At 53.1% G+C, this 25,829-nt stretch overlaps 1 protein-coding gene across 3 annotated transcripts in view; it reads right to left on the minus strand.

Moving 5' to 3' along the window:
- Window positions 1-25,829, minus strand: part of SLCO2B1 (solute carrier organic anion transporter family member 2B1) — a 44,716-nt gene that overhangs the window by 17,380 nt on the left and 1,507 nt on the right. For all 3 annotated transcript variants that reach the window (XM_017642388.3, XM_017642389.3, XM_073216009.1), the window contains exons 2-7: window positions 15,576-15,706; window positions 14,354-14,491; window positions 12,735-12,897; window positions 9,372-9,608; window positions 9,028-9,126; window positions 6,548-6,738 (exon numbers count right to left, since the gene is read on the minus strand). In XM_017642388.3, coding sequence (XP_017497877.3) covers window positions 6,548-6,738; window positions 9,028-9,126; window positions 9,372-9,608; window positions 12,735-12,897; window positions 14,354-14,491; window positions 15,576-15,706 — 959 coding nt within the window. The remainder of the gene's footprint in view (window positions 1-6,547; window positions 6,739-9,027; window positions 9,127-9,371; window positions 9,609-12,734; window positions 12,898-14,353; window positions 14,492-15,575; window positions 15,707-25,829) is intronic.

Raw genomic sequence — 25,829 nt, forward strand, 5'->3', positions numbered from 1 at the left:
CCAACTTCCCAGCAGTCTTTATTAGGGCAGGGCAGGCCCATCCTTTAGACAGGCAGAATCCTGTGAGTTCCTTGCCTGAGGTTCACTGTCCTCATGTAAACAGTAAAAACAACAGCAATGTCATCTGTTGCCCTATGAACAACCTTATGTGGTCTACATAGCACTTTCACATCCACCATGCCAGTTAGTTCCCACAGGGGGCTGGTGGAAGGGTTATTACTGCACCCATTTCACAGAAGAGGAAACTGAGGCCCCCAAAAGGAGACATGTCATCCAGAGATAACCGGCAGAGCAGACTCTCGAACCCAGGTCCTCTAGTAACCTGGACTCCCCCCATGTCATGCTGTGAGAAGAGCATGCAGCTTGGAGACAGGAGGGGAGGGACAGACCTTTAGGGGCTGGGGGGTCAGGGAAGCATCTAGAAGTATGGTTTGGGATTTGGATGGGAGGGGTGATTTGAAGCAAGGGCATAGTACAGCAGAAGTGTGGTAGTGTGGTGGTGGGAAGGGGCCTGTTGTGTGAGGGAGGTAATGGAGAAACTAGCCTGACTATGGTGAAGAGAATCTGAGCAGGAGACAAGCGGTTTAGGCTGCCAGCCTAAGAGACCTGGGCTTTCCCCTGCAGTGCTAGAGGCACTGGCCTTCCCTTGCTGCTGCCTCTGTGCTTCCACAGGTTTCTGCCTCTCTCCTTCCATCTGTTTTGAAGACTCCTGACTCATAGGGCCCCAGAAACAGGAACATTGCGCCTCTGCTCAGAGCAGGGCGTGGAGTACCCCCCATCTGGGCTGTGGTTTGCCCTGGTCAGCAAGCCTGGTTAGAATTTCCCCCCTTGGGGCTGTATGCTGACTGCTGCAAGCCTGCAGGACATGGGACACTGTGTGTGGTCTGACACCCAGAAGGCCCTGCTGTCTGCTGGGCCTCCAGGGACCCAGAAGCTGTCCTCAGAGGAAGTTGCGTGTGGGGCTATGACCTCAGCCCCACGGACATGTTGTGGTTATACGCACTTTACAGATTTCAGAATCAGTATGTGGCAGAGCCAGGGTTCACCGCATGTCTAACTCCTGCTGCTGCCCTCCCTCCCAGCCACTGTGGGATGCCTCTGGGCCACATCAGCTACCAACCACCTCTCTTCTCTAGCCTCAGTCTCCTCCTCTGTCCAATGGGGATATTGGACTAGATCAGTGTTTTTAAAACTGGTTTTAAGCAACAGAACCCTTTCCTCAATTGAAATCTCACTCAAAAAACTGTATAAAAACACAAAAAAGTAAGACTGGTCTGGTGGAAGTGTGTGGTCGGGTGGAGGGTTGTATGTGTGTGTGTAGGGTGTAGAAGGTCCTTAGTCTGCAGGGGAGACCTTTTCTCCATCTCCCTGTGGTGATAACCTTGGGGTTCTGTGGGTGCAGAGTAAAAACAACTCAAGCAGACCACCCCAAAGGGCTCTCCAGCCCTGATGTTTTAGGAAGCTCTGATCTGCACTAGGCCACAGAAGGGAGGCCTCTCCTCCCTTTGGGGCCAAGAATGGCTTTGCACTGATTGGTGCAGGGGGAGGTGGTGCTGGCCAAGCTCTTCACAACTTGATCCTCTCTGGGCCTCAATCCCTCCATCTGTAAGATGGAGTGGGAACTCGACTGGATGATGACACTAGACCTGGACCTTAGAGAGCCTAGGAGGGGTGAGGGTGGGGTCACCAGGCCTGTGTTGCCAGGGGTAGGAAAGGACACAGAAGGGCTCCCAGGCCAGCTTGGGGAGGGGATGTATGGAGGCACCTCGGACCTCACAGGGGCTGCAAGGGGAACACAAAATCCCCAGGGAACAGGGGCCTTCCATCTGGCAGGCCCTAATAGTATGGCCCTAAGTCCTGGGTTTAAGGGCCATTGACCCTGCCCAGTCCAGTCCCCATCCCTGATCGTTCTCCCAGAGAAGCATGTCAAGGTTAATAACTGGGAGACAGTGGAGTTCATATACAGGTAGGCCAAAATTGTAGCCATTTAGAAACATGAATTTTGGGATTCACAGACCAAAATTCTATTTGAGGCATAGAATCTTAGAATAATAGAACATAAGTACTTGAGAAGCTTTAACAATGAGAAACAGAACTTTAAAACTGTATAATCTTAGAATCTCCAAATCTGAGAGATACCCCAGAATAACAGACATAGAGACTCTTAGGAAATATGAACCAAGGGACAGTGACCCTAAGGGAAGGCAGCAGAGGCCAGTGGTGCCCAGAGGCTGGGCAGAGACAGGGGAGCTCGATGGATGAGGCCCTTCTCAGCCCCTGCCGAACGCTAAGGGCGGGTGCTTGAGAACCTGAGGGCATGGAGGGCACAGGAGGGTTGCTGGTAGAGTGGGGTCTTACCACCATGGACAAATGGGGCCAGATGACCTGCTAGGGAGCCCGTAAGAGGCCATCTTTACTCCACAGACTCTGCAGAGTCATCTTCCAGGAGTCCTGCTGATTGTACATGGGGAGACTGAGGCCTAGAGAGAGGTGAGACCTGCCCTGGCTCACTCCTAGAAGGATGTTGGGGTGGCCACCTGAGCCGTAAGGTCACAGGTACACGGACAGAGCCACAGGCAGGAAAGCAGAGCTCTGGCCCCTCCCATGCCCTGTGTGGCCCCCCAACCCCCATCTCACGGGCATCTCCCTGGGGACTCCTAGTGCTCCCCTCCCCGCTCCACGTAGAGAACTCTAAGCACCAGCCATGGGAGAAACCTGAAATGTTATTCAGTCATTCCTCACCTGTCTGTACCTGGACTTCCTTCACTACCTGAGAGCTCCTTGGGACAGGAGCTACGGAATGTCCCCCTGTCTCCCTGTCAAAATGCTCAGGTACTCCTCCAGAGACAGGGAGCCATTTAGATGAGACATCACTGAACATGTCAGAGTTGGCAGACCTTGGCCAATCTTCTGCCCATTGAACAGAGAGGGGGACTGAGGCCACAGACTTTCTCTGGGTCATACAAACTTTATGTAACATACCACCACCTCCTGGATACCACTAAACATTGTATTAACTTCTAGGAGGATATTTAGGGGGCCCTTAAGCCTGAGAGGGGATGTTGGAAGGGACTGGAGCAAAACCTCCCCTACCTTCTCCACTTCTGCCTCCTGCCTCTTCCCACTCTCTGCAGATGATACACATCACATGTCTGAGGACCTGGACTTTCTGGCAGCAGTTCTGTCTAATTGCACTCGTCCTCCTGGCCCACCCACCTCCTCATCAGTGGCCTGAGTGGGCTGGACCAGCCTGAGTAACTGCAGACAGACCAAGGCAGCCTTGAGGGGGCGGGGGAACAATTCCTCCCACATCAATATTTATTGCCTGAGAGCCGCTGGAAGCAGATCATCATGTTCTCAGACTTTGGTTCTTTTTAAAGAACCTCTCAGCCCCTTCTTTCCCCACTACCCGTCCCCAGCTGACAGAATGAATCCAGACAGCCAGACGGTTCACTGCCACGGAGCCAGGGTTTCAACACAGAGACGCAGCTCTTAAAATCCGAATTGCTGCATCAGAGCCTCTTTGACTCAAGAAATTGTGCCTTCTTAGAATCCAAAGTGCACAGAATATTGCTCCAGGAATCTAACTTCGGCATCTCACACAGCAAATCAGAATGGGGCAGTGACTTGACAATTGGTGTGACCGGACCAGGCATAGACAAGTCTCATGCTTGCTTCTGCTACCTCTTCTACCCGTGGCCCAAGGGGCTGCTCTGCTCTGTTCAAATTTAGGGCCCAGCTTGGAGACTGCCCTCACCAGCAACCCAGGCTCACTCCCCTACCCACTCCCAACTTGTAGGAACTCTTCCCCAGTTCCGGGAATTCTATCTCTTTCAAATTTTAGCCTGAGCTAGCTGGAACTGGAAAGGCCCATCTGTGGTTCCACAGTGCCTTCTTCCCCTGAAACAGTGCCTGCCTCCCCCTGCCTGTGAGCCCAGCACCAGCCCAGCCCTTCGCTGTCTCTGCGATGTCCCAGGGCAGAGCAGCACCCAGATCTGTAGTCACCCTCCTGGACAGCTCCTGGACTCATCTCCATGCCCCACCACACTGCCAATGCCCCAGTCCCCATAGCTGTTGGGCCACAGCCAGAGCTGCTTCTGTATCAGTCTCCCTGATCCCAGCTGCTCTCCACATACTTCCCTTGTCCCCTGCAATCCCTTCTTTGCCTAGCATCTGGTAATAGAACCATGGGACCCTCGGCTTCCCCTCCTTCCACGGCTACCTGCTGCTGAAGCAGGCAGACAAGGCCTCTCCTATTCTGGCCCCTACTGGCTGTTCCAACATCAATTTCCTTTGGTCCCCCGTGTACATACCCTTTGCTCCTGCAGGGTATGGAGGGTGGGAGGTGAGGTTCATAAGACCTCCAGGTCTGGGGTCAGACAGACTTGGGCTGAAATCCCAGGGTTTTCAAACAGACATTTTCAGCCCTTTCTCCTAAGTCTGAGCTTTCCTGCTCTGAGAAAGAGGCCCAATCTCACATTATGGCAAACATATTCAAATGCACCAACCTGCCACATTAAATAGAATTATTCTTGCTGCAAAATAGTCGACAGGATTTTTATAAATTGTCCCTTTGAAATTAGAATTACTTAGCAACAACTAACTTAATTTATGATTGTCTGTGATTTCTCAACAATTACCTCCCTGTGAAATAATAAAAAATATATATTAGACTAAAACATACATTGGCTTTTGTTGTTGGTTCCTGATAATGAGCTCCTAAAGCTCTTGTAAAGAGGGGTGTTAGGAGAATCTTCTGTTCTAATATTTACTTTTTGACCCCGGTTCCTGATACAGAGCTCCTAAGATCTATGTAGTTTCCGCAGTGATGGAAACATCTGACCCCAAGCTCCTAAATCTCTTGGAGTTTCCTGGGTGAGAGGAAAACATCTTTTATTCTAATGAGTGACTCTTGGTGGCTCCTGGATGGGGGCCAGTCACCAGAGAGACTAAGCCTTCATTAGAAGCCTGGAAATTTCAGCCCCACCATCAGGAGGATGATGCACCCCAAATCCATGGGGACAGAAGCTCCTGCACTTGGGACCCTCCCAGACCTCGCCCTATGAATCCCTTCATCTGGCTGTTCATTGCTGGCCTTTATCATATCCTTTATTATACGATTAACTGGTAAATATAAGTAAGTGCTTTCCTGAGTTCTGTGAACTGTTTTAGTAAATAATGGAATCCAAGGTGGAGGTTGTAGGAACCTGACATTTGTAGCCAAGTCAGGCAGTAGTTTTGGGTAACCTGGAGACCCCACTACTTGTGATTGTCCTCTGAAGATGGGGGCCCTCTGGTGGGACTGAGCCCTTACCCTGTGGGATCTGATGCTATCTCCAGGTTGATAGTGTCAGAATGGAATTAATTGGAGCACATGCAGTAGGAGTCGCAGAGAATTGGCTGACTTGGGAAGAACCACACAGATCTGGCCGCAGAAGTGCTGTGTGTGTGTGAGCCAAGGAGAAACACAGGAGCCTCGCTCCTCCACACTCCCATACTTGGGATAAGAGAAACTCTAGTGTACACATTTTCAGAATGTAATGAAATGTGTTTGAATATTAAAGAAAATTAATGAATTTAACATTAATGACATATTATTGAGCTTCTATAAAATATTACTATTTTGTCATTTTTTTCTTATATTTTAGAGCCAGTTTATTGTCTTTTAGGCCTTATGTTCTCATGAGTCCCTAGAGAAGTTGGAGGCCCTGGGCCCAAAATCATCTCTCCTGCCCAATGGCTCTTGTGGCTCTGCCCTCTCTTACCAGCAAGGTGACCTTGGGCATATCTCTGCACCTGCTGGGCCTCAATGTCCTCCCCTGAGGAAAGACCACCTGCCCCACAAGCCAAGCAGGGGGATTCAGAGAGATTCCCCCGGGAGCAGCCTACCAGTTGTTACTTATCAGTGCATCTTTGTGCTCACTGGGCTGTGCCTGTTTTAAAGGCAGAGACCAGGTACTGAGCTCCAGGGTCTGGCCTGACACCTGACCCAGAGGAGATACTTAGTACACAACTATCCCCTTAATGTCCCTGAAAAGATGAGATTCATTTCTTCAGCCAAATCCCTTGCCCAGGTGATTTCTGCAGCTGGACTGCCCCGCTCTCTCCTTGCCCTGCTTCTACCATCTTTCCAAGTCCAGCTCAAATCCCTCCTTCTCAGAAAAGTCTTTCCAGACCCTCCCCGACCCTGCACCTCCTCCTAGCTCTGCATATTGCCCCGGCACATTTAGAATTTACAAAAAACTTTAAGTGACAAGAGAGGCAGTAAGGGTAGTGGTGAGAGTGAGAGGCACGGGCTCAGACAGGCTGGGGTTCTCATTCCCGTGCTGCCCCCGCTGGCCTGCTGACCTGGGGTGGGTCACTCCCTTCTCTGGCCCCTGACCTCCTGAGCTGTGGAAGGGGCAGAGAATATTCTTAGCAGGCTGTTGGAGATACAATGGAGCCTGGACAGGAATGGCTCTGTAAGCTGTCAAGTGCAGTGCCCAGGAGGCGTGAAGTTTACTGCTACAAAGGTGTGCGAGTGGGTGGGGACGTGGAGGAGGCTTACTTTGCTGACAGGTGAGGCTCCAACTACTGAGACCCTTCGCCGGAAGTGAAACTCGTGCTTCTCTTTGGGCATCTCCCTGGGGAAGAAGAAGTAAGGGGTGGCGGCCAGGGCCACTGCACCAGCAGAGATGAGGAAGCCCAGCCACCAGGCACCCACCCATCGGGGGTCCTTCGAGGTCAGACTGATACCACCTGGAAGAGAAGACCATGGTGATATTAGGGCCAGGAGGCACTGTCATTTCTTGGCCACCACCCTGGGACTGGCCTCTGAGATATGAGGTGGCTGGGCCAGGAGTCAGGAAACCCAGGTTCCAGTTGTGGGGCTCTGCCACTTTTGTCCTGTGTTACCTTGGGCAAGTCCCTGACCCTTTCTGGGCCTCAGCCTTTTCAACTACAAAGGCAGTGCAAGGGTTGGGGACCTTGGAAATGTATTGCTGGGTCCAAATTCATTGCTAAAATAACCAAGGGTAAATTATTTAACCTCTTTGTGCCTCAGTTTCCTCCTCTGTGACATCCAGGCAGTCATAGAACCTATGTCTCAGGACTGTTGTGAGAGCCATGGAGCCCAGTGCACGTGAAGCACTTGTTGTGCTGGCACATCTGATGTGCTCTGGGTGTTTGCCCTTCCTCTGCTTCCTTCTGCTGTTACTATTGTGACTATTGCTATTAGACTGGTGGTTAGGATGGTTCTTGTGGTTCTCAGACCTGCATGATGATTGAAATCACCAGGGGTGCCTGTCAAAAACACCTGGCCTTACCCAAGACCAACTGACAACTACCACAGAGTGGGGTGGGCAAGTGACAGAGGCATCTGCCCCTTTAACATGCTTCCCAGGTCTGTTAGGAGTTGATGTGCTGGGGTGCTTTCTGGCTGGAGTGTCCACAGCTCCTATCAAAGCTCTTGACCCCCAGGGCGAGCCAGGTATTTTCCTCCAATCTCCACAGCATCTGCAAATGCTTTAGGTCAACGCAGGTGCACAAGGACAGCAGCCCTGGCGTGAGGCGGGCTCCCTGGTCCCTGATCCCGAGCTCCTCCTGGACAGGACCAGGTACATAGTCAGCACTCAGCAGCTGTATTTGCTCGGCTGGGGGCGGACTTGGCTTTCGCACTAACTCCCTCCCCCACTTGTTCTTCCCCCTTCTTCTGGGCCAGGCAGGTGACTGCTCGTGCAGACATCGCCCCAACTTCTCTGCTTCTCCCATGCCAGGCTGTGCCTAGTGGACATGGCCCGCCGACCCTGCAGAATCCCCCAGAGAGAAAAAGGACCAGGGTGGTGGCATATCACAGGAACATCCCATTGGCCCCATGGAGGTGTGGCATCTGCCAGGATGACGTCAACAGAGCTAGAAAGCACACCGCTTCCCTTGAGCCGGGGTATGTCTGGGAAGGCTAGGGAAGCCAGGACTCCCAGGACTTTTCCTTCAAGGGAGAGAGGACTTACAAACAGAGCTCACACTTGGCTGCCAGGTCCCACTTTCTAGTAGGAAGGGAGGTGTTTCAGGACTGTCCCTAGTGACTTGTTCAGAGCTGCCCTGACCTGTCCTGGCTGGAGGCAACCTTGGGCAAAAGCTGAAAAACAAGAAGCAGAATCTGCTCATCCATCCATCTATCCATCCATGTGTCACCTGAAGCTTCTAGGGCTTGCGGGAAAATCTCCAGGTGAAGAATGGGACTTCTGAGAAGCAGGAAGCAGAGGCATAGGCGGGGGCTCAGATCGGCTTGGGGTGACAAGCAGGCAGCTCAGACGCCACAGAGCCTTGCTCTAAAAGGAATCCTCTTCCACAAACCCCTGAGCCAGAGCTCAAGGGCCCCACACTCCTCTCTCCTGGCTGCCTTCAGACCAAGCTTCAGTTCCGGTCCTTGTCCCACTGCAACCACACCTGGATCAGAGACTGCTGTTCCCTGAATGGCACCCACAGCACAGGTTCCCAGATTCTGAGGTCAGAGCTAGAAGGATCCTTAGAGGTCACCCAGTACACTTCCCATCTGAGACAGGCCCAAGGTAACTGAGACCTGCTCCAAAAGTTCCCCCCAGCCTGTAGTGTCCCCTCTGTTCCACCTGAGTCTTGCTCCCCCTAAATATGGGAGCTCCCCATGGGCCAAGAGAGTATGTGCCCCCGCCTGCCTCACCCTGTACCTGAGCCCGAGGCTGGGGGGCTGGGAGAACTCAGGGATGGAACAAGGTGAAAAGCCGTAATACCAGCAGTGACACCACCACAATTCCCCATCTGACAGCACTTTACAGCTTATCTCTGCCATCTCATTGGGTTCTGATTGCAGCTTTGGGAGGTAGACAGGACACAGAGTATCTCAAAAACGAGAAAGCCGAGGCTCAGAGAGGTTGGAAGCATGTCCAAGGTCAGTGTGAATGCTGGGATTTGAACCTTGGTCCACAGGTTCAGTATCTCCTGTGAGACCATTAGTCAGTTAGCTAATGTCTGGTTGCCCCCTGGGGACAACTGCATGCTCTTGAGGCTCACCTTCCGGCATTCGGTCAATGTCCACATAAAGGCGCAGCATGAAGCTGCCCAGCCCATAGGCCAGGCCTGGCCCCATCAAGGTCATGGCAAACAGGATCCCTGCAACACAAAGCCTGGGTGGGTTAGGCCTCTCAGTCCCAGAGTCCCTCAGTGGTCAGTGCCTGCCAGTCTCCAAGAGCAAGAGCAGCCCATCTCCCCTGGTCAGGCCCAGGAAATTCTCCAGGGCTTCTCCAGAACTTTACTGGCCACATGAGGCAGGGGGACTCATGCAGTCCCCTGGGGGCCTCTTGTCCTCCCTGAACCTCTCCCTCCCCCAGAGCCCAAGGGGTGGGATGGGTCCTCACCAAGGTAGAGGGGTGAGTTGCTGTCGTGGGCGAAGTCATCGATGTAGGAGATGCCGAAGGGCTGAATGGGCACGCAGCCCACGCCCAGCAGGATCTGTGCGGCAAACATTATTCCCACCAGGGACAGATGCCGGGCCTCCTCGTAGCTGGAGCAGCTGCCGTTGGAGGGAGCTGGGGTTAGGGCCAGGGCCGAGGTTGTGGTTAGGCACAGGGATGCCTTGAAATCCTGTGGCATGTCTGTTGAGAGATGATAAATGAGTTATGACAATAGCTAAGAGTTTTCTATAGGATGTACCCGATACAAGGAGCTGTTCTAGGTGCCATGCATGTAAATCATTTGACCACTCACAGCAAACCCAGGGGATAGGCATTTCCCAGATCACCCCCAATTCACAGATGAGGAAACTGAAGCCCAGGAAGCAGTCAGAAAGGGTAGAGCCAGGACTGGAACCCAGACAGCCCGGCTTGGAGCCCGTGCTCTTAAACCCCTCTTATGCCGCCATTCAGAGCAGAGGTATGTGGAAGTGCCATGGCAACCAGGGCTTTTGGGTGGGGTGGGGCTGTCAAAGGAGGTAAAGGTTTTGCCCTGGGTCAAGAAGAACAAACAAGATTTTCCAGAAACAGAGGGCAGGGAGTGGCGCTCCAGGGAGAGATCACAGCATAAGCAAACTCTGGCTTGAGAAGTTCAGCCCCCTGGCTTACCTGGGCTGAAGGCAGGAGGGGTGGGGATGGACACTGGAGCTTGATGGTCGAGTGCTCTAGTGTCCATGGCCCTCATTTTGGGGAGGGCTCTGTGTCAGCTTGGGACACAGAGGCAGAGTGCGGTAAACGGGAATTTCTTAATTTAGTACCAGACATTTTCTCCCTGCAGCTCACCAATATTTGGTGAGCAAATTTAAGGAGACCCTCATGCTATTATTATCCCAAATGTGCATGTGAATGTGGCCTTTTCTCTGTGGCCTGCCTCGCCCTTGCTGGGACCAGCCGGGGCTCTGAGGAAAAGCTCTGTGAGCCAGGGTCAAGCTTCATCTGAGGCTGCCTGGGCTGAAGAGTGAGACTTTGTCAGAGGCCCACACCCCTCTGAGCCTCAGTTTCCTCATTTCTCAAAAGAGTCTCCTAGAATGAAAACTCTACAGAAATACAGAATTAAGAAGCAGAATAATTCAGTAGTTCAGGGGCGTGGCTCCAGGTCATAGCACTAGCTGTGGGCCCCAGGAAGTCCCCCATTCTCGGAGCCACGGTTTCCTCACTTGTAAAATAGAATTGTGGTCACACCTGCTCACAGGGTGGTGTACATTCAGAGTATCTGTGCACAGTGCCTACTAGATAGGACAGTTATTACAGGACTCTGTCTACTTGTTCCACCTGTGTCCCCAATGTCTAGCAGAGGCCTGGTGCATTAATTTAATGATAAATTCACTAATTAAAGCATGAATAATGAGTGGATGAAATAGCTAGGACTGTGGGAAGAGGATGGGTGCTTGGAGGTCACTGGGTCTAGTTTACTGTGTGGACAGATGTGGAGACTGAGGCTCAGACAAGAGAAGGGCCGTGCTCGGGGACTTATGGGGAGTCTGTGATGAAGGTGTTGTATGGCAGCGAGGATGAAGGATGTGTGGCCCTACACAGAAAAAGCTCTGTGAAAGCAAAAATCCTAGACAGAAATGTGAGGACTATTACTTTTCTGGGATTCCAACCAGGCCTCTTGACAGCTCTCCACTCAGGCCTAGGTAACACACATGCTATACTTTCCCATTTTCCCATCAGTGCCCTGAGGCTCCCTCCACCTGAAATGCCTGCTTTTTCCCTACATGGAAGTCAAATGCCACCTCCTCCAAGGACCCTAGCCTTGTGTATCCTACCCAGGGCTCTACTGGCTCCCCCTGGCTGTCTCCCAAGGTGCTGGATTTACCAGATGCACCAGAGCTGTCCATGCTCACTCCAGCCCACCCTCCCTGGGCCCTTCTCAGGGCTCCTCATATCTGCCCCATCATTCCACCCCTGGTCCTGACACCCAGTGGGATCTCCAGGGTGTGAGCTGATGGGAGGGTAAAGAAGGGAGGGTGCTCTCTGATGGCCCTCTTCCCCTGGGAAGCCTTCCATGATTCCAGGCTGTGCCATGGACTCCTTTTCTGGGCTCCTTAGGTCCCTGTGCTTCCCTCCTCACACAGCTGACATACTGCAGGGTTTTGGTTTGTCTCTGTCATCTCTCCCAAGCTGAGAGTTTGCTGAAGACATGACCTGAGCACCCCTGAGAGGGTCTGCAGAACTACAGTAGGCAGCACCACATAGGCAGCACTACATATTTGTTGGTTGGACCACCAGATGGATGGATGGATGAATAGATGGATGGGTGGATGGATGGGTGAATGGACGGGTGGCTGGGTGGGTGGGTGGGTGGATAGATGGATGGATGGATGGATGGGCGGATGGACAAACGGACAGACGGATGGATGGATGGATGGGTGGCTGGGTGGTTAGATGGATGGATGGATGGGTGGGTGGGTGGATGTATGTGTGTATGGATGGATAAATGGATGGATGAATGGATGGTTAGAAGGGTGAATGGATGGTTGGATAGAAGGATGGATGAATGGTTGGATGGATGGGAGGATGGATGGTTGGGTGGGTGGGTGGATGGGTGGATGGACGGATGGATGGGTGAATGGATGGATGGATGGTGAGTGGATGGATGGACAGATGGATAGGTGAGTGGGTAGATGAATGGGTAGATGGGAAAAGGAAGGAATAAACTGAATGCTTAGGCTGCTTGGGTCATTCACTAAGGGATAGGCATCCATCTATTAAGTAGGTCCTCAGCAAAATGTCACTGGGTTAAGCAGGGACTTCACAATTCCTATCTAAAATTCTTTCATTTTTAATTTGTTCACTCACTCACTCATCCTTTCATCAATGTCTTGGTTTCTTGTGAGAATTAAATGCATTAATACACATAAAGTGCTTAGAACAGTGTCTGGTGCATAGTAAGTAGTGTATGATACTGTTATTTTTATCCCATGGACATTTCCTGAGAATCTACTACCTATCAGGCCCTTAAGTAGGCTCTGTTGTGTATTCAACCCAACTCCAAAACACAGTGACACATAGCAGGCCCTCACCGAAAGAGGCCTGGAGGGTCTCACACCTCTGTCCCAAGACTACACCCTTTCCTACCCCCCAGGACTGCCAGAGGGATCCCCCTGGGCTGGGCCTGAGGGGGACAGTGAAGGTGGGATGGGGAGGACTAGCAAGTGTGCTGGGAAGCTGGGCCTGTTCTGACCAGTGAGGACCTAGAGATGGGCCCTGGTGCACAGTAATGCAGCTCCTCGGGTCTGTGTCCAGGCCAGTCCCTCCGGCTCTTACCAGGGCTGGTGTGGTCGTAGCGGTAAGGCTCTGAGAGGAAGTGTGGGAGAGCCATGAGCAGGCCTGCCAGGGCCACAAGGACAGCCCCACCTCCGATCAGTCGGGGTCGGTGTACCCGGCTGCCAAAATAGCTCACAAACACAATCAGGGCTGTGTTCCCCACCTGCAAAGGGATAAGAGAACCCATTAAAGTGGAGCAGAGATCAGGACCAGAGGCCAGCACCACCCTTGCCCCTGTCACCCATCTCAGTGCTCCCATCTGGATAATGGACTAGCTGGCTGATAATATAAGAATCACCTGAGTCTCTTAAGTATACAGATTCTGGGTCCTCCTAGAAAGGGCCTCACAGCCCCATTAGAGGAGAGAAATGTAGGCAGAATGGACAAGGCTTCAAGTTCATTTCATTCTGGAAAATGGGTTGGACACGATGTTTGAACATGCAGGACAGTGGACAGTCAAGGAAAGAGTTTTCAAGTTCCCAGAACATCATGAATAACAGAAACAAATAGAGTCTAAGGCCAGAGGACTAAGGCTTGGAATTTCAAGGCTTAGAATCAAAATTCTAGGATGTGGGCACTGGAGAGGGCTCAAGAGTTTTCAGGAAAGAGACAGGTCTGCTGTCAGAAGCTGGGGTGGGCACCCTAGTCCACTGCTTACTGGCTGGTCACCATGGGCAAGATATGCACCCCCTGAGCCCGAGGCTCTTTGCTTGTTGAGTAGGGTGGCTTCAGCAGAGGGGTGATGGGAGGGCTGACCCTGGGAAGGACAGTCCTTCTCCATTTTATAGATGGGACACAGAGGACCAGAGATGGAGAGTGACTTGCCCAAGGTTCCAGAGACAGGTAATGACGTTCCCTTCCCACCTCTGAGATCTGGAGGTGGGGTCTGAGTAGTATTCTAGGGTCAATGTTAGGCCTTGGGTTGGGAGAAATGTGACACATCATCCAAGGGGGAGAGAATGCACAGAATTCTGCTGGAGTTGGGTAGGGAGAGAAAGAGTATTCTCTGGACAGCAGCCTTCTCTGAGAGTGGCATAGCTGGTGGGGAGGGGCTGAGCACAGCCTGACTCTGGCCCCCAAATCCACCCAAACCAGCTGTCCTTTCTGCCTTCTTCGTTGCTTGGCTGTTGCCCCAAAGGCAGCAATGCTGGGCAACTCTGAAGATGACACTCCTTGCCGCGATATCATTCCCTCCACCCAACAGCCCATGGTCCCAAGGTTCTGCCCTAGATTAATTTAAACCTCTCTCGTCACTATTGAAGTGACTTCCTCTGATTCCTTCCTGGGACAGGCAAAAGCCAGGGACCTGAGATGGTAAAGGAACCAAAGGGGGAGTGGTGGGCATGGAAACTGTGGCTAGCTCTAAAACACTGCACATCCCCATTAGAGAGCCCCCAAGGGCAGGAACCCAGCACTCTGACATTACAGGGAGGGGGAGGTCTCCTCTTGGCCTTGTCCTAGCACGTGGTGGCCAGTTTCTGGGCCAGGACACTGTGGAAGGAGCCGGCTAGGGAGACCCTGGGGACAGAGTGGTGACAGGTGCTGTCTGCAGGTCCTGGGAGGGGAAGGGTCACGTTGGGGGTAATAAGAAGTTGGGTGGGAAGGTGGGGGGCCACTACCTCATTGAAGGCCGCCAGCAGTCCCGAGGTCTGGCTGGAGAGGCCGAAGCGTTTCTCCACTGTGGAGATGGAGCTCTTGAGGTAGCCGGAGATCATGAGCTGCGTCAGCTGCAGCAGGCTGTGGCACAGGACGAAGAACTGCCGGAGGAGCCACAGGGACCGCAGTGGGCCAGGGCCAGGGAGACAGGTGGGAGGCAGTGGGTGGGGGAGACAGGCAGTTGGGGAAAGCAGGGAGGAGTGAGGTCGAGAGAGAAGCAAGGAACAGAATGGGGGAACAGAGTTGGAGGAGCCAGACGTCCAGGAGAGAGTAAGGCAGGCAGCGTCACCAACAAGAGGAGAGAGAGGGAGTTATTGGAGCTGCCATGGCTTCTCACACTAGCCTAAAAATGAGAAAAGCTGTGCCCGGTACCCTGGGGGCCCTAAGGACTACCTGGGACCCACATGGCTGAGAGCAGGGTCTTCAGGGGCTGAGGGTGGTGGGAGCTTACTCTGACCCGCAGAGCTCCCCCGGGGCTGCCCTGGGCCTCCCTCCCCCTCCAGCCTGCGCTTCCTCCAGAAGGATCCCAGATCCTTCTCTGCACCACCCTCCCCTAGAGCTCCCCTGGGAGACCACCTGCCTCACCAAATCCACAGCTGCCCCCCCCCCACCTGCCCCACAAACATCCGGGCCTGCCTCCTGATGAACTGGCAGGATTTTTAAGAGAAGAAAATCTTGCTTCAAAGAATTAAAAAATAGGGTGTTTATGCCAGAGCTTAGTAACATTTACTGTGCTCTTCTGAGTCTTAGTTTCCTGATGTGTGCGATGAGGATGGCACCCCTGCCTCCTGGTGACTACGAGAACTAAATAATGTCATGTGGGGTGGCACTTGGCACAGGCCTGGCATCTGGTGGATGCGTGGCTGTTTGGGGCTGCCCGTGGTGGAGCCAGAGCTCCCAGGATTCATACAGATTCAGGATCCTTGGGGTACTTTTCTTTCCTTTGAGGGAAATGACAGGCAAGGAGGCTGCTCTCACACTGTGCACAGAGCAGCCCCTCTTTCCTCTCTGGAAGGAGAGAACAGGTGCCTGAAGCCAAGCTAAATGCCTTCATAAACTGTCCCTCTGATCCCCACAGCCACCCATTCTACAGAAGAGAAAACAGGCTCAGAGAAAGGCAGCAACTTGCTTGGCATTACGCTCCAGTAAGTGGCAGAGCCTTCTCCGCTGGGCCCCGAGAGGTACCTTGATGCTGTGGAACATGCTTGGCTGTGAGTCCTGAGCATTCAGGCAGGCTTTGCCTCTGGGTGTGTCTTCTGTGCCCATCATGGCTTTGGGGTCCTTGTCTGGCGTCTGGGGCTCCTCATCTACCGGCCCTGTGGGACAGCCAGCCAGAGTGAGAGTGGAGTTGGCATCCCAGAGAAAGGCACTGACCCAGGTCACCCCAGGTGACTCAGGGTTGGTGAGAATCTGAGAGTCGAAGCACCCTCACCTTCCGGAGCCGCAGGTGCTGGAAAAGCCCTTCCTAAGGGTGTGTGTTCCATGTGCCCTGGCTGCTGGGTCCTGCCTGGGACAGCTGCTTCACACCTTCATTCCATTCTTCGCATAACCCCTCCTTCCATAGCTCAGCTGCTGACCCCACCACACAGCCTTAGGCAGTGGCCCCAGCAGTAGGGACACACAGTCTTAGCCCCCTTTGGTTCTGTAGCTGTGAGACATCCAGTGGCCTGGAGGCTGAGAATGAGTCTAGGCATGGGTCTGTCTGGTTCATTCTAGGATGAGTGGTCTGAGGCCAGTGGAGGGTCCATACTTGGTGCATAGTCAGAGCATAAAGGCTTTTCCTGGGGGTAGTTCAGAACAGATATACCCCCGCCCCCACCAAAGCCCCCCACAGGCACCACCCTTTATGTAATTGCAGAGCAAACCAGCCCAATCCCCAAATTATACACCAAACCATATTGCTGGTCGGTGGAGAGAAAGGCCTCAGAGGGCATTCATTGAACCCCCCACTCCATCCTCAACAAACTGAGGCCCCCATGTGTGGTGGTGACTCAGGAGGCAGAGCAGTGGCTAGAACCTGGGTCTTTGGCACGGCTTGGCATGTCTAGTTTTTTCCCGTGGTGGCCATGTTGGTGTCCCACTCACAGCAGTGACAGGAAAGCTAAGCCCTTTCAGAAGCATCTTCTGGGGTCCCCAGAGGTTTTATCTCAGGGAGGAACCGGGAACTCCGGTGGCCTTGGGAGACTCCACCCCTCCACTTACGTGGAAAGCCATCCTCCTGGGACCTGCTTCCTGCGGAAGCCTCCTTCATTGTTTCATATGCCTCTTAACCTGGCAGGAGTTTCCCCTCATTCAACAAGCTCTTCTTGGAACCTGAAAACTGACCTGAGGACACCTCTGACCCAGGGCTGGGGGCTGGGGATGCTCACTCCACCTCCAGACCTGGGCCAACTCAGGGCGGGCCTACAGCGGCCTGGACCTGCCCCAGGCAGAGGGTTCGTGTTCCTTGCACAAGGCGCCTGGAAACCTGAGCAACTGTTTTTTAATTGAGATACAATTCACATACTTTATAATCCATCCTTTTAGATTATATAATTCAGTGGGTTTTAGCACAGTCAAAAAGTTATACCATATCACCACTATTTAATTCCAGAATGTTTCCATCACCCCAATAAGAAAACCTGTACCCATTAGTACTTACTCCCCATTCTTCCCTGCCCCCAGCTCCTGGCAAACACTAATTTATTTTCTGGCTCTCTCGGTTTGCCTGTTCTGGATATTTCATGTAAAATCACATAAATGAAATAACATAATATGTGACTTTTTTATCTGGCTTCCATCACTTAACATAATGTTTTGCAGGTTCATCCATGCATCAGTACTTCATTCCTTTTTATGGCTGGATAATATTTCATTGTATGGGCATATAATTACATTTTGTTTATCCATCTATCTGTTGATAGACATTTGTTTCAGGTATTAAGAACATTCACATACAAATTTTTGTGTAGACAGATGTTCTCATTTCTCTTGGGGATATAGCCAGGAGTGGAATTCCTGGGTCACATAGTAGCTCTCCATTTAACTTTTTAAGGAACTGCCAAACTGTCTATAAAGTAGCTATGCCATTTTATACTCCCACCAGCAATGTATGATGGTCCCCATTTCTCCACATTCTTGTTAATACTTATTATTGTCTGTTTCTTTGATGATAACCATGTGAGTGGGTATGAAGTGATAGCTTATGTGGTTTTGACTGGCATTTCCCTAAGGACTAATGATCTTGAACATCTTTTCATATGCTTATTGGCCATTTGTATCTCTTCTTTGGAGAAATGTTTATTCAAATAGCTTGAGAAATCTGAGAAGATGGAAGTGTGTGTGGCTGGGGAGGAATCCTTTTGGGGGCATAAAGACTCACAGTCAACAAGGAGATGTTGAAACAAAGTGAGACCTGAAAGGGAGGGGATGAAGGGTTGACCTGGAGAAGGAGAGCGGGGGTGGTGACTTTGAAGGAGGAGAGGAGGTGAGGGGGTTCCAAGCAGACTCCCCCCGAGGAGATGGGTGGGACCATCTCCCAGCCCCAGTTCCCCTCACCAACAGAGATGGTCACTCTGTTCCTGCCCAACCAAACACAGCCAGGCCACCAGGAAGGCAGCAGTGCCTGCCCACCAAGGGGCCAGGCCAACCAGCAGATGAGGCCGGAGCTGAGGCTGGGAAGGCAGAAGTCCCAGCTGGAGCTCCAGCTCTGCAAGAAGCTGAGGGTCTGGGTGAGGGAGGGAGACAGAAGGTCAGGGGAGCATTCAGATCCCTCCACCTTCTCACGGCCCAGTCCTCAGCCTGAGCCTCTGGACTGGTGAGGAGAGCCTGGCCCCGGCTCCCCAGGCTCTAAGAACAGCCATCGGTCAGTGCACTGGGTGACCTGTTGGTCCCTGAACGGGGCTGTCTGGCCAGTCCCTCCATGCCCTTCCTGTGCACTGAGGCCTCTACCAGGGCTGGCAGCAAACAGTCTGACTTTGAGAATGAGGACAGAATTACTCTCAGAAGGAGAGTCCTGAGTCCAGGGTGTGTGTCCTCCTCATGTGATGTCTCTGGGTCCCTTTCTGTCCTATGAAGACTTTTTCAGGGGGCTAGCTGTGGGGTGAACCTTGGCTGGGCCAGGGTGGGAATGAAGGGAGAAACAGGGAGCCAGGCCCCAGGAAATAAACCCAGCTCCATGTCTCCTAGCTGGGCAGATGGGTTTTAGGGCCCCAAGGGTAGAGCCCACAGCCTCAGAGTTGGCAGGCAAGGGGCACAGGCACACCTCTGTCCATCAGCTGGCACATCATTGGTCCAACTGTCTTTCAAGAGACTTGTCTGTTTGGGCTGTCAGTTGACCACCTGCCCTGCAGCTGTTCAATCCATTGGTCTGACAGTCCCCCTGAAAGTCTGTCGGCCAGACCCCTTCCGTTCAGACACTCTGGAGGTCTGCAAGGCAGAGGGCCTGCCCCCAGCTTCCTCCTCCATGGGCAGAGGACAGCCTTCTTCACAGAAGCCGAATCCAGGTTGATGAGGGCCACGAATCCAGAGAGCAGCCTGACAGGGAGGCTGCCTTTCTCTGCCTGTTCTTTGCTGGAAAGGCATGGGGGCCTGCCTCGTCCAGCCACGCCCCCAGCTGCAAACAGCAAGTCCCAGGCAAACATGAGGCTGACTGTAGGTTTAAAAGTCCTCAGACCTGGCTCTGAACCCCAGCCCTGCCACAGCTGCTGTGTGAGCCAGGACACACCCCTTCTCCTCCTGAGCCTGTTTCCTCATTTGTAACATGAGGTCACAGCACTGAGCTCATGGAGGTAAGGTACCTAGGGTCCCTGGCCCAGGCCTGGCACACAGTAGGCCCCTGTGAGGACCACTGTCCTCCCCTCTCCTGATAACCTTCAGGTGCCTCGGAGGACACAAGGCCCAACTAAAACCGTTCCCTTCCAGCACACCTGGCTCCTCCATGTTAACACTTCCCTTTGACAGCACCGTTTCCACCTCTGGATTATGTCTCTCCCTCTAATCCCAGCCCTAACCCACCACAAGGCCTGTGGACCCAGACCCCTGTGCTCCATGCACACTTACTAGCTCAGGAGGCAATGGCCCAGGCTTGAATCCTCCCAGCTGGGATCCCATCTTGTGGCCGTACACCAGTAGCCCTTTTGCTCCCCCATCCACACCGAGGGATGGTGACCCCTACTTACCAGTGCAGAGAGTGCCCACCGAGAACCAGACCCCTCCACCCGACATTCAGCCTGGACTCTAAAGGCCTGAAGCCATAGCTTACTGTCTACATTAACTTGACTTCTCTGCAATTCCACTGTCTTCTTTAGCATTTTTTATTCTTACTCTTCCCACACTGAGGAGCCCAAGCAAATGGCTTGATTATTCACTACAGGAACTTCCTAAAAAGCCGATCAACTCTTCAAGGGAAACCATCAACAGAGCATGTGCCTCAGAGTGTTGGAATCTCTCCCCACAAAATCCTCACCTTGCTCTTTCTACCAACAAATCCTGCACTGTCGTATCCTGATTCCTACCCAATCCTGGTCAAACCTCCTCAGTCCACCTCCTGCCCTGCACTGAAGGACTGGCCTTAAAACAAATTCCCAATTCTCAGTAAATATTGACCTTTCCTCCCCTCTTGGAGACACTGCCAAAGCTTTGAGAAGTGGTGTTGTACTTCATCTCAGTAAACAATGGAATCTGTCTTATCAGCAGGTTGCATCAGTAATACGTGGGGAGCAGCATGGACACAATACGTCCGTGTACACTGAATGTTGTTGTCTGCCCATCAGGCAGCCAGTCTTAGTGTCAGCCAGTCTTAGTGTCAGCTTCTGTCCTGCCAGAAGCACCCCACCTGACGCTATGCTTTGTAACATCCAGGAGCATTGCCACCTGCTGGCAGTCTCCTGAGAATCTGGGGAATTCCAAACTCCAGGGGGCTGGCGAGGAGGGGGTCTTGGAGACACAGCTCTCTGGCTCATCCTCACGCCTCCAGGAAGTGGCCCTGATGGAGGAGTTTGTCCTAGGGGGCTACCGTAGACTGAGCGGCACTCTGCTGGGCTGCGTAGGCTCACCAATTCCCCTGCGGTCCTTTGAGGTAGCTGCTGTGACTCCATGATACAGGTGAGGAAACCGAGCACAGAGTGGGAGAAATGACTTATCTGGGGTCCTTGGGTTGGAAAATGGAAAAGCCTGGACTGGAACCTAATCTGTCTGACTCCTGGGCACCCAACAGCAACCACAAAATGGTGTCTCCAGTAATGGCCTTAGAACAAATGAAAAAAAAAAAATCCCCACATAGCCATTTCCTACTCCAGCCTGGGTCCCCTTCCAGATGTTTGTATGGGGACAGTCTGCCATTCTACCAGCTGATTCTTTAGCTATACAGTTCTTTGGTCAGTCAACACCCTCTTTTGATATGGCCTTAGAGAGAGTGCTGTCAGGGCAAGGATGGGAAGATAAATGTGGCCAGAAGGACCTGTGGCCCCCAACCTAGAAGACCTGCATATGCTGGAGTTCAGGACTCAACACCAAGGCCCAGATTTAACTTCTGGAGGGAGATGCTGAGAAATACTGAGAGAGCCTGGGAGAGTTCTCATATCCTGAGGATGGAGGAGGAGGTCTTGGACCAAGGAGGGACGGGCAATGACTATCTCTCCAGCATATCCCAGCCTGTTCCACAGCAGAGAGAGCAAGATCTAGGATCCCTTAGACCCAGTGTGGCTTGGGCCAGCAATTAGACCTCTCTGAGCCTATGGTCAGATAAATAGTAATAAAATAACAGTAAAATAGGAGTAATAAGCCTTGCCTCTCATGCTTGCATGAAGGTCACACAGGATAATGTCCTTTGTCAACTCCAAGATCCCTCTCAAGTGTCAGTTTACTCAGCCTTTTCCCCAAACTCAGCTGTGAGTACTTTTTCAGGTCTGACCACCAGGCCTCAGAATAACTTATTTTCCTTCGTGGGGGAGATTTGGCCCCAGCATTACTCTCTCACCTCTTCCTGAGGTGGCACAGACCCTTCTGGATGCCTCCCTCTTGTTCTTCCTCCCCACCCTATTCTCACCAGCTGCATTCCAAGGCCTTCTTGCCTTTTTCTAATAATTTCCCTTTTTTCTAATGATTTCTAGTAAGGAAAGGCCTCTCTCCTCCGGCCATCCTCTGGAGCTGTGCAGTGCATGGCAGTCCTGCCTGGGGCACATCTGACTCTAAGACATTTTTGGGGCTTGTGTAATGCTGTCTCGCTGAGTGTTTTTAAGTTAGTCGCCAACACTTAGGTATCAAGAAACTTCACATAAAACTCCAGATTTTTGCTTTTTCTTGAAAGATGAGCAGATCTAGCCATGCTGGGCCTATGTTCCCATATGGTAACACTCGCTAAGATGCTGGGCCCGCGCTGCTGGAGTCTCTTTGAGGGTGCCACTTCATGACCTTCTTCACCTGCCTGGGGGTTCCCTGTCTGCAAGCCCAACAACACCCGGCCTGGGGAATTCACTGGACAGGAGGCCAGGGCTGGGTCAGCCCTCTGAGGGGTGAGGAAACAGGGTCAGAGAGGACTACGATTTGACCAGGTGGGACAGAGCCGGGCTCTGCTGGTTCTAGGAATGAGAATGAAGATTCGTGTCACACACACTAACAGCTGCCTGAGGTAGGCTGCTGGGGACCCAGAGACCAGCAAGCCCAGTCCCTGCCCTCAGGGAGCTCCCAGAGAATGTATGTGGAAGGCAGCGGGGAGCAGATATCTAACACAGAATCACAATGACACATGCTTACTAGGAAACAATGTTTCAGGACTATAGAAACACAGCAGAGAGGCCCCTGCCTAGATTGGAAAGTTCTGGAAGGCTTCCTGAAGGAAGAAATATCAGAGAAAAGGGGAGTAGGGATGGAGAGTAATGGGGCAATGTAATGAGTGGGGAGGTGGGATGGGCAAGACTTGGTGGAAAATCAGCTGTGGGAGTGCAGGGGGATGAGGAGAGGTACAGCTCTCCATCGGATGTCCCGCCATCGAGGGGTGGAACTGTAGGGTGGTGGGGGTCCAGCCTTGGATGTGGTGAGTTAGGGGCAGCAGGGGGTGCCAATGGGGTGATGCCTAGGAGGCTGTGGGGAGCCCATTAGAAGATAGGGGCTGGAACCAGGCTTCTGGCTCTTAGTCTGGGAGGCACGAGTGGAGAGAAGTTAATAGAAGCCACAAGTGGGCAAGTGGCCCGGCAAGAGTGAGAAGCCCCCAGCATGCACCCCAACTCAAGAGAACAGCATGAAAAAGAGGAACATACCCTGCAACTGCGTTGAGGTACCAAGGTTGGGGGAGGGGGCCAGAATCACGAAGGACCCAAGATGTTTCTGGAAAACTTCCAGCCTCCAGCACTAACACACGCACAGCCAGAGCTTGGAAGGGAAATATTCCCAGAAGCAGATATTGGGCAACCAATCCCTCATAACAATGGCACCTCTCTTCAGAGGTGTTGGGGTGGGAGGAAGGCAGCTTCATAATGGCCAACCCCGGCCTCATGCCTTCCCTACCTGCTAGTGTCCTGGCTTCCCCCAGCCTGCTGGTCACCCTGCCCAGCCCATGCCAACTGTCTTTCCCTCCATAAAACGGCCCTCTCGAGCCAGTTCTCTCCATCCTTTCCCTGGGAAAAGTCTGGTCACTCTCCTGCATTATCTGCCTCATGAGGCCCTGAACTCCCCTGGGCAGAGGCTGTCCTGTCCTGTGTCCTGATGGACTATGTCAGGTCCCTGCTGAAACTCTCTGGGTCAGAAGACCTTGGATTCAAATATTTGTTTTGCCACATTGTAGCTGTGTGATCTTGGCAGCTTACTCAGCCTCTCTAAGCCTCAGTTTCCTTCTCTGGGAGAGAGAGCAGAATGCGCGGCTCACAGTATATTTGGTGGGAGCACCACTGGTCCCCTGTAGTCCCCAGCATGCCGGCCCCTGCTCCCGCCCCATCCCCTCGCGCCAGTGAGTACAGTTGCTTCAGCCTCACCTGCAGGGCCTCTGGAACTGCTCCCGCCTCATCTACCCACCCCTAGTGGGCAGTATTCTCTGGCCCCAGTAGATGCCTGCCGTGGTTCCCCAATTCATCCTGTTGTCTTTCACCTCTCGGCCTTGCACACGCTGCCCTCTCAGCCTGGCGTACCCCTCCTCCCTGCTAAGCCACTTCTCCTCTCTCAAGGCCTGGCCCAGCTTAAAGACAGGACTGCTGAACTGAGCTAACTGAATGAAGGAGAAGAGAAGGTGGAGCATGGGGACCTGGGGGGCTTCTGGGGTGGGGGAAGGACGGCCCTGAGTGCTCCAGTTCCTGCTGTGGCCTGGTGAGGTTTCTGGAGCAGGAAGAGGCAAAGACACAAGGGGAGTCCCTGGGGCCCTGCGCTTGGCTGCTGTCTCTGGGAAATTCCTCCCAGCAGGACCTTGGGGTGGTCTACAGGGAGGGCAGTGGCCTGCCTGAGGTCCAGCTAGGGCAGGCCTCCCAGCTGTTGCTCCTTGAGGGAGAGCTGAGCAGGGTGGGGGGAGGGCCAAGCACTGCCTGGTGGTTTCCAAGCTGGGGCAGGGACCCTGTGTGGGGACTTTCTGTTCCCGGTTCTGGGCCTGACTACCCCATCAAGACCCAAGATGACCCTAAACATAGTGAGGAGGGCCTGGGGGAGGGGAGCCCTGAGTATCCGGGCCAGTCTCCTTAGGCCAAAAACACAAAGCCTGAGGCTCAGAGACAGGCAGCCTGTGGCCCAGGCCACACAGTCTCCCCAGCCACTAGTCCCAGCTCCTCCTGTGCTTACATTTGCTCCCTAACGGTCAGTTGTACCCAACCTTGCTCCGTATCATAGGCTTCCAGTCATTGATTAGAGTAGGCTTTCCGAACAGGCTGGAGGGAAGGGAGGAGTGTCATGGGGGTGCATGGAGAGGAGGCAGGACAGCTTACATACTGAACCTTTCCCAGCACCTGTCTCTGCCCAGCATGTGCTGAGATCTGGGGTCTCAGGAATGGATGAAATCAGGCCCCACCCACAGGGAGCTCCCAGGGCGGGGAGGTGGGCATTGTTCACCATTTCAGGCATTAATTCTTAAGGCTCTGGGCTGCAGCCCATGAGCGGCTGGCAGGGACCAAGCCTACTTCTCACCCCCAAGGGCTAAGACCCAGGCTGGCACCCTGGAGATAGCCAATACACCCCAACACTGATGGGGAGACCCCACCCTTTCCCTGCAGAGAGGCTTCTGTTCCATTGCTCCTTCCAGAGATGGAAGTCTCAGCTTCTCAGCTCAGGAAGGGACCAAGTGACCACCTGCATATACCGCACAGGTGGAGAAAGTAAGTCCCAGAAAGGGAGAGAAGCAGACTAGGCATTGAATGTCTGGCACCTGGTTGTGGGGTCTAGGCAAGCTCGCCATCTGGTTCACAGCTGCCCAAGATCTGCCCCAGCAGGTGAGGCCCAGCCTGCAAGGAAATAACTCCCCCTAACCCTGTGCTCTCCCCAGTTGCTAGCACTCCAGGGCTAGCTTGCTTTGTCTGCAGCCGGCAGAGAAGTGCCCAAGGTAGGTGAAGACACGCTAGTGGGGGGCTTGGCAGGCAGGAGGAAGCCCCCCAGCAATGGCTTGGAGAGGAAAGAGCTTTGGCATCGGGCAGACCTGGGTTCTGGCCTCCCCGTGGCTGCTTGCTTGCTGGGTGACCCTGGTGAGTCACTTGCCCTCTCTGAGCATTTGTTTCCTCACCTAGTAAAAAGGATGAGAACTTGTCACTGCCTTCTCATAAAGCCAGTGATGGAGAGCTAAAATTTGAATCTAGGGCTGCTGAACCTTGTCCCACTGTCTGCCAGGATCAGCTCACATTTGAATCCAGCGGGGCTGGGGAGAGCAACAGAAACAACACCAGGGAGAAGGAAGGATGAACAGCAAAGAGGGGGTCAAACAGCATATCAGAGGGAAGTTACTTCCCGCTGGGAGAATCAGTCGGGAAGCCTGCCCGGAGGAGCTGGAAAACAGGACAGATTTCACAGAAGGGGATGTGGGCAGGTGCCTTTCTGGTGGAAGAGGTAAAGCTGAACAAAGGTGCAGAGGTGGGAAAGCTGCTTCTCTGAACCACAGAATGGGGCTGGCCTTGGTACCTCAGTTTTTCTCCCCCACAGACAGGGAAGCTCTGCCTGCTGCCTAAGGGCACATGGTGGGTTGGTTGTGGGGCTGGGCTAAGAACCAGATCTGACCCTGACTCCCCTCCCTGGTGTCTGCCTCTGGCTGCGACAACCAGCCCCTCTCCCTGGAGGCTCTATATCCTGCCCCAGCTGCATCCCTACATCCCTCCCAGTGCCCTCAGACCAGAAAGGGAGCATTGGGGGAAGCCTGGCCCCGGCTCAGATTGGGGCTCAGGAAGCAAGGCCAGAAATGGCTTCTGGGGGCCCAGTGGACAGAAGCTGGGGTCAGCTAGAGAATATTCTGAGCTCTGAAGGGGTCAGAATAATAGTCAGGGCACGAGGTGGCTGGGGTGT

This window comes from Manis javanica, chromosome 11 (genome assembly GCF_040802235.1).
Source record: "Manis javanica isolate MJ-LG chromosome 11, MJ_LKY, whole genome shotgun sequence".
Taxonomy (NCBI): domain Eukaryota; kingdom Metazoa; phylum Chordata; class Mammalia; order Pholidota; family Manidae; genus Manis; species Manis javanica.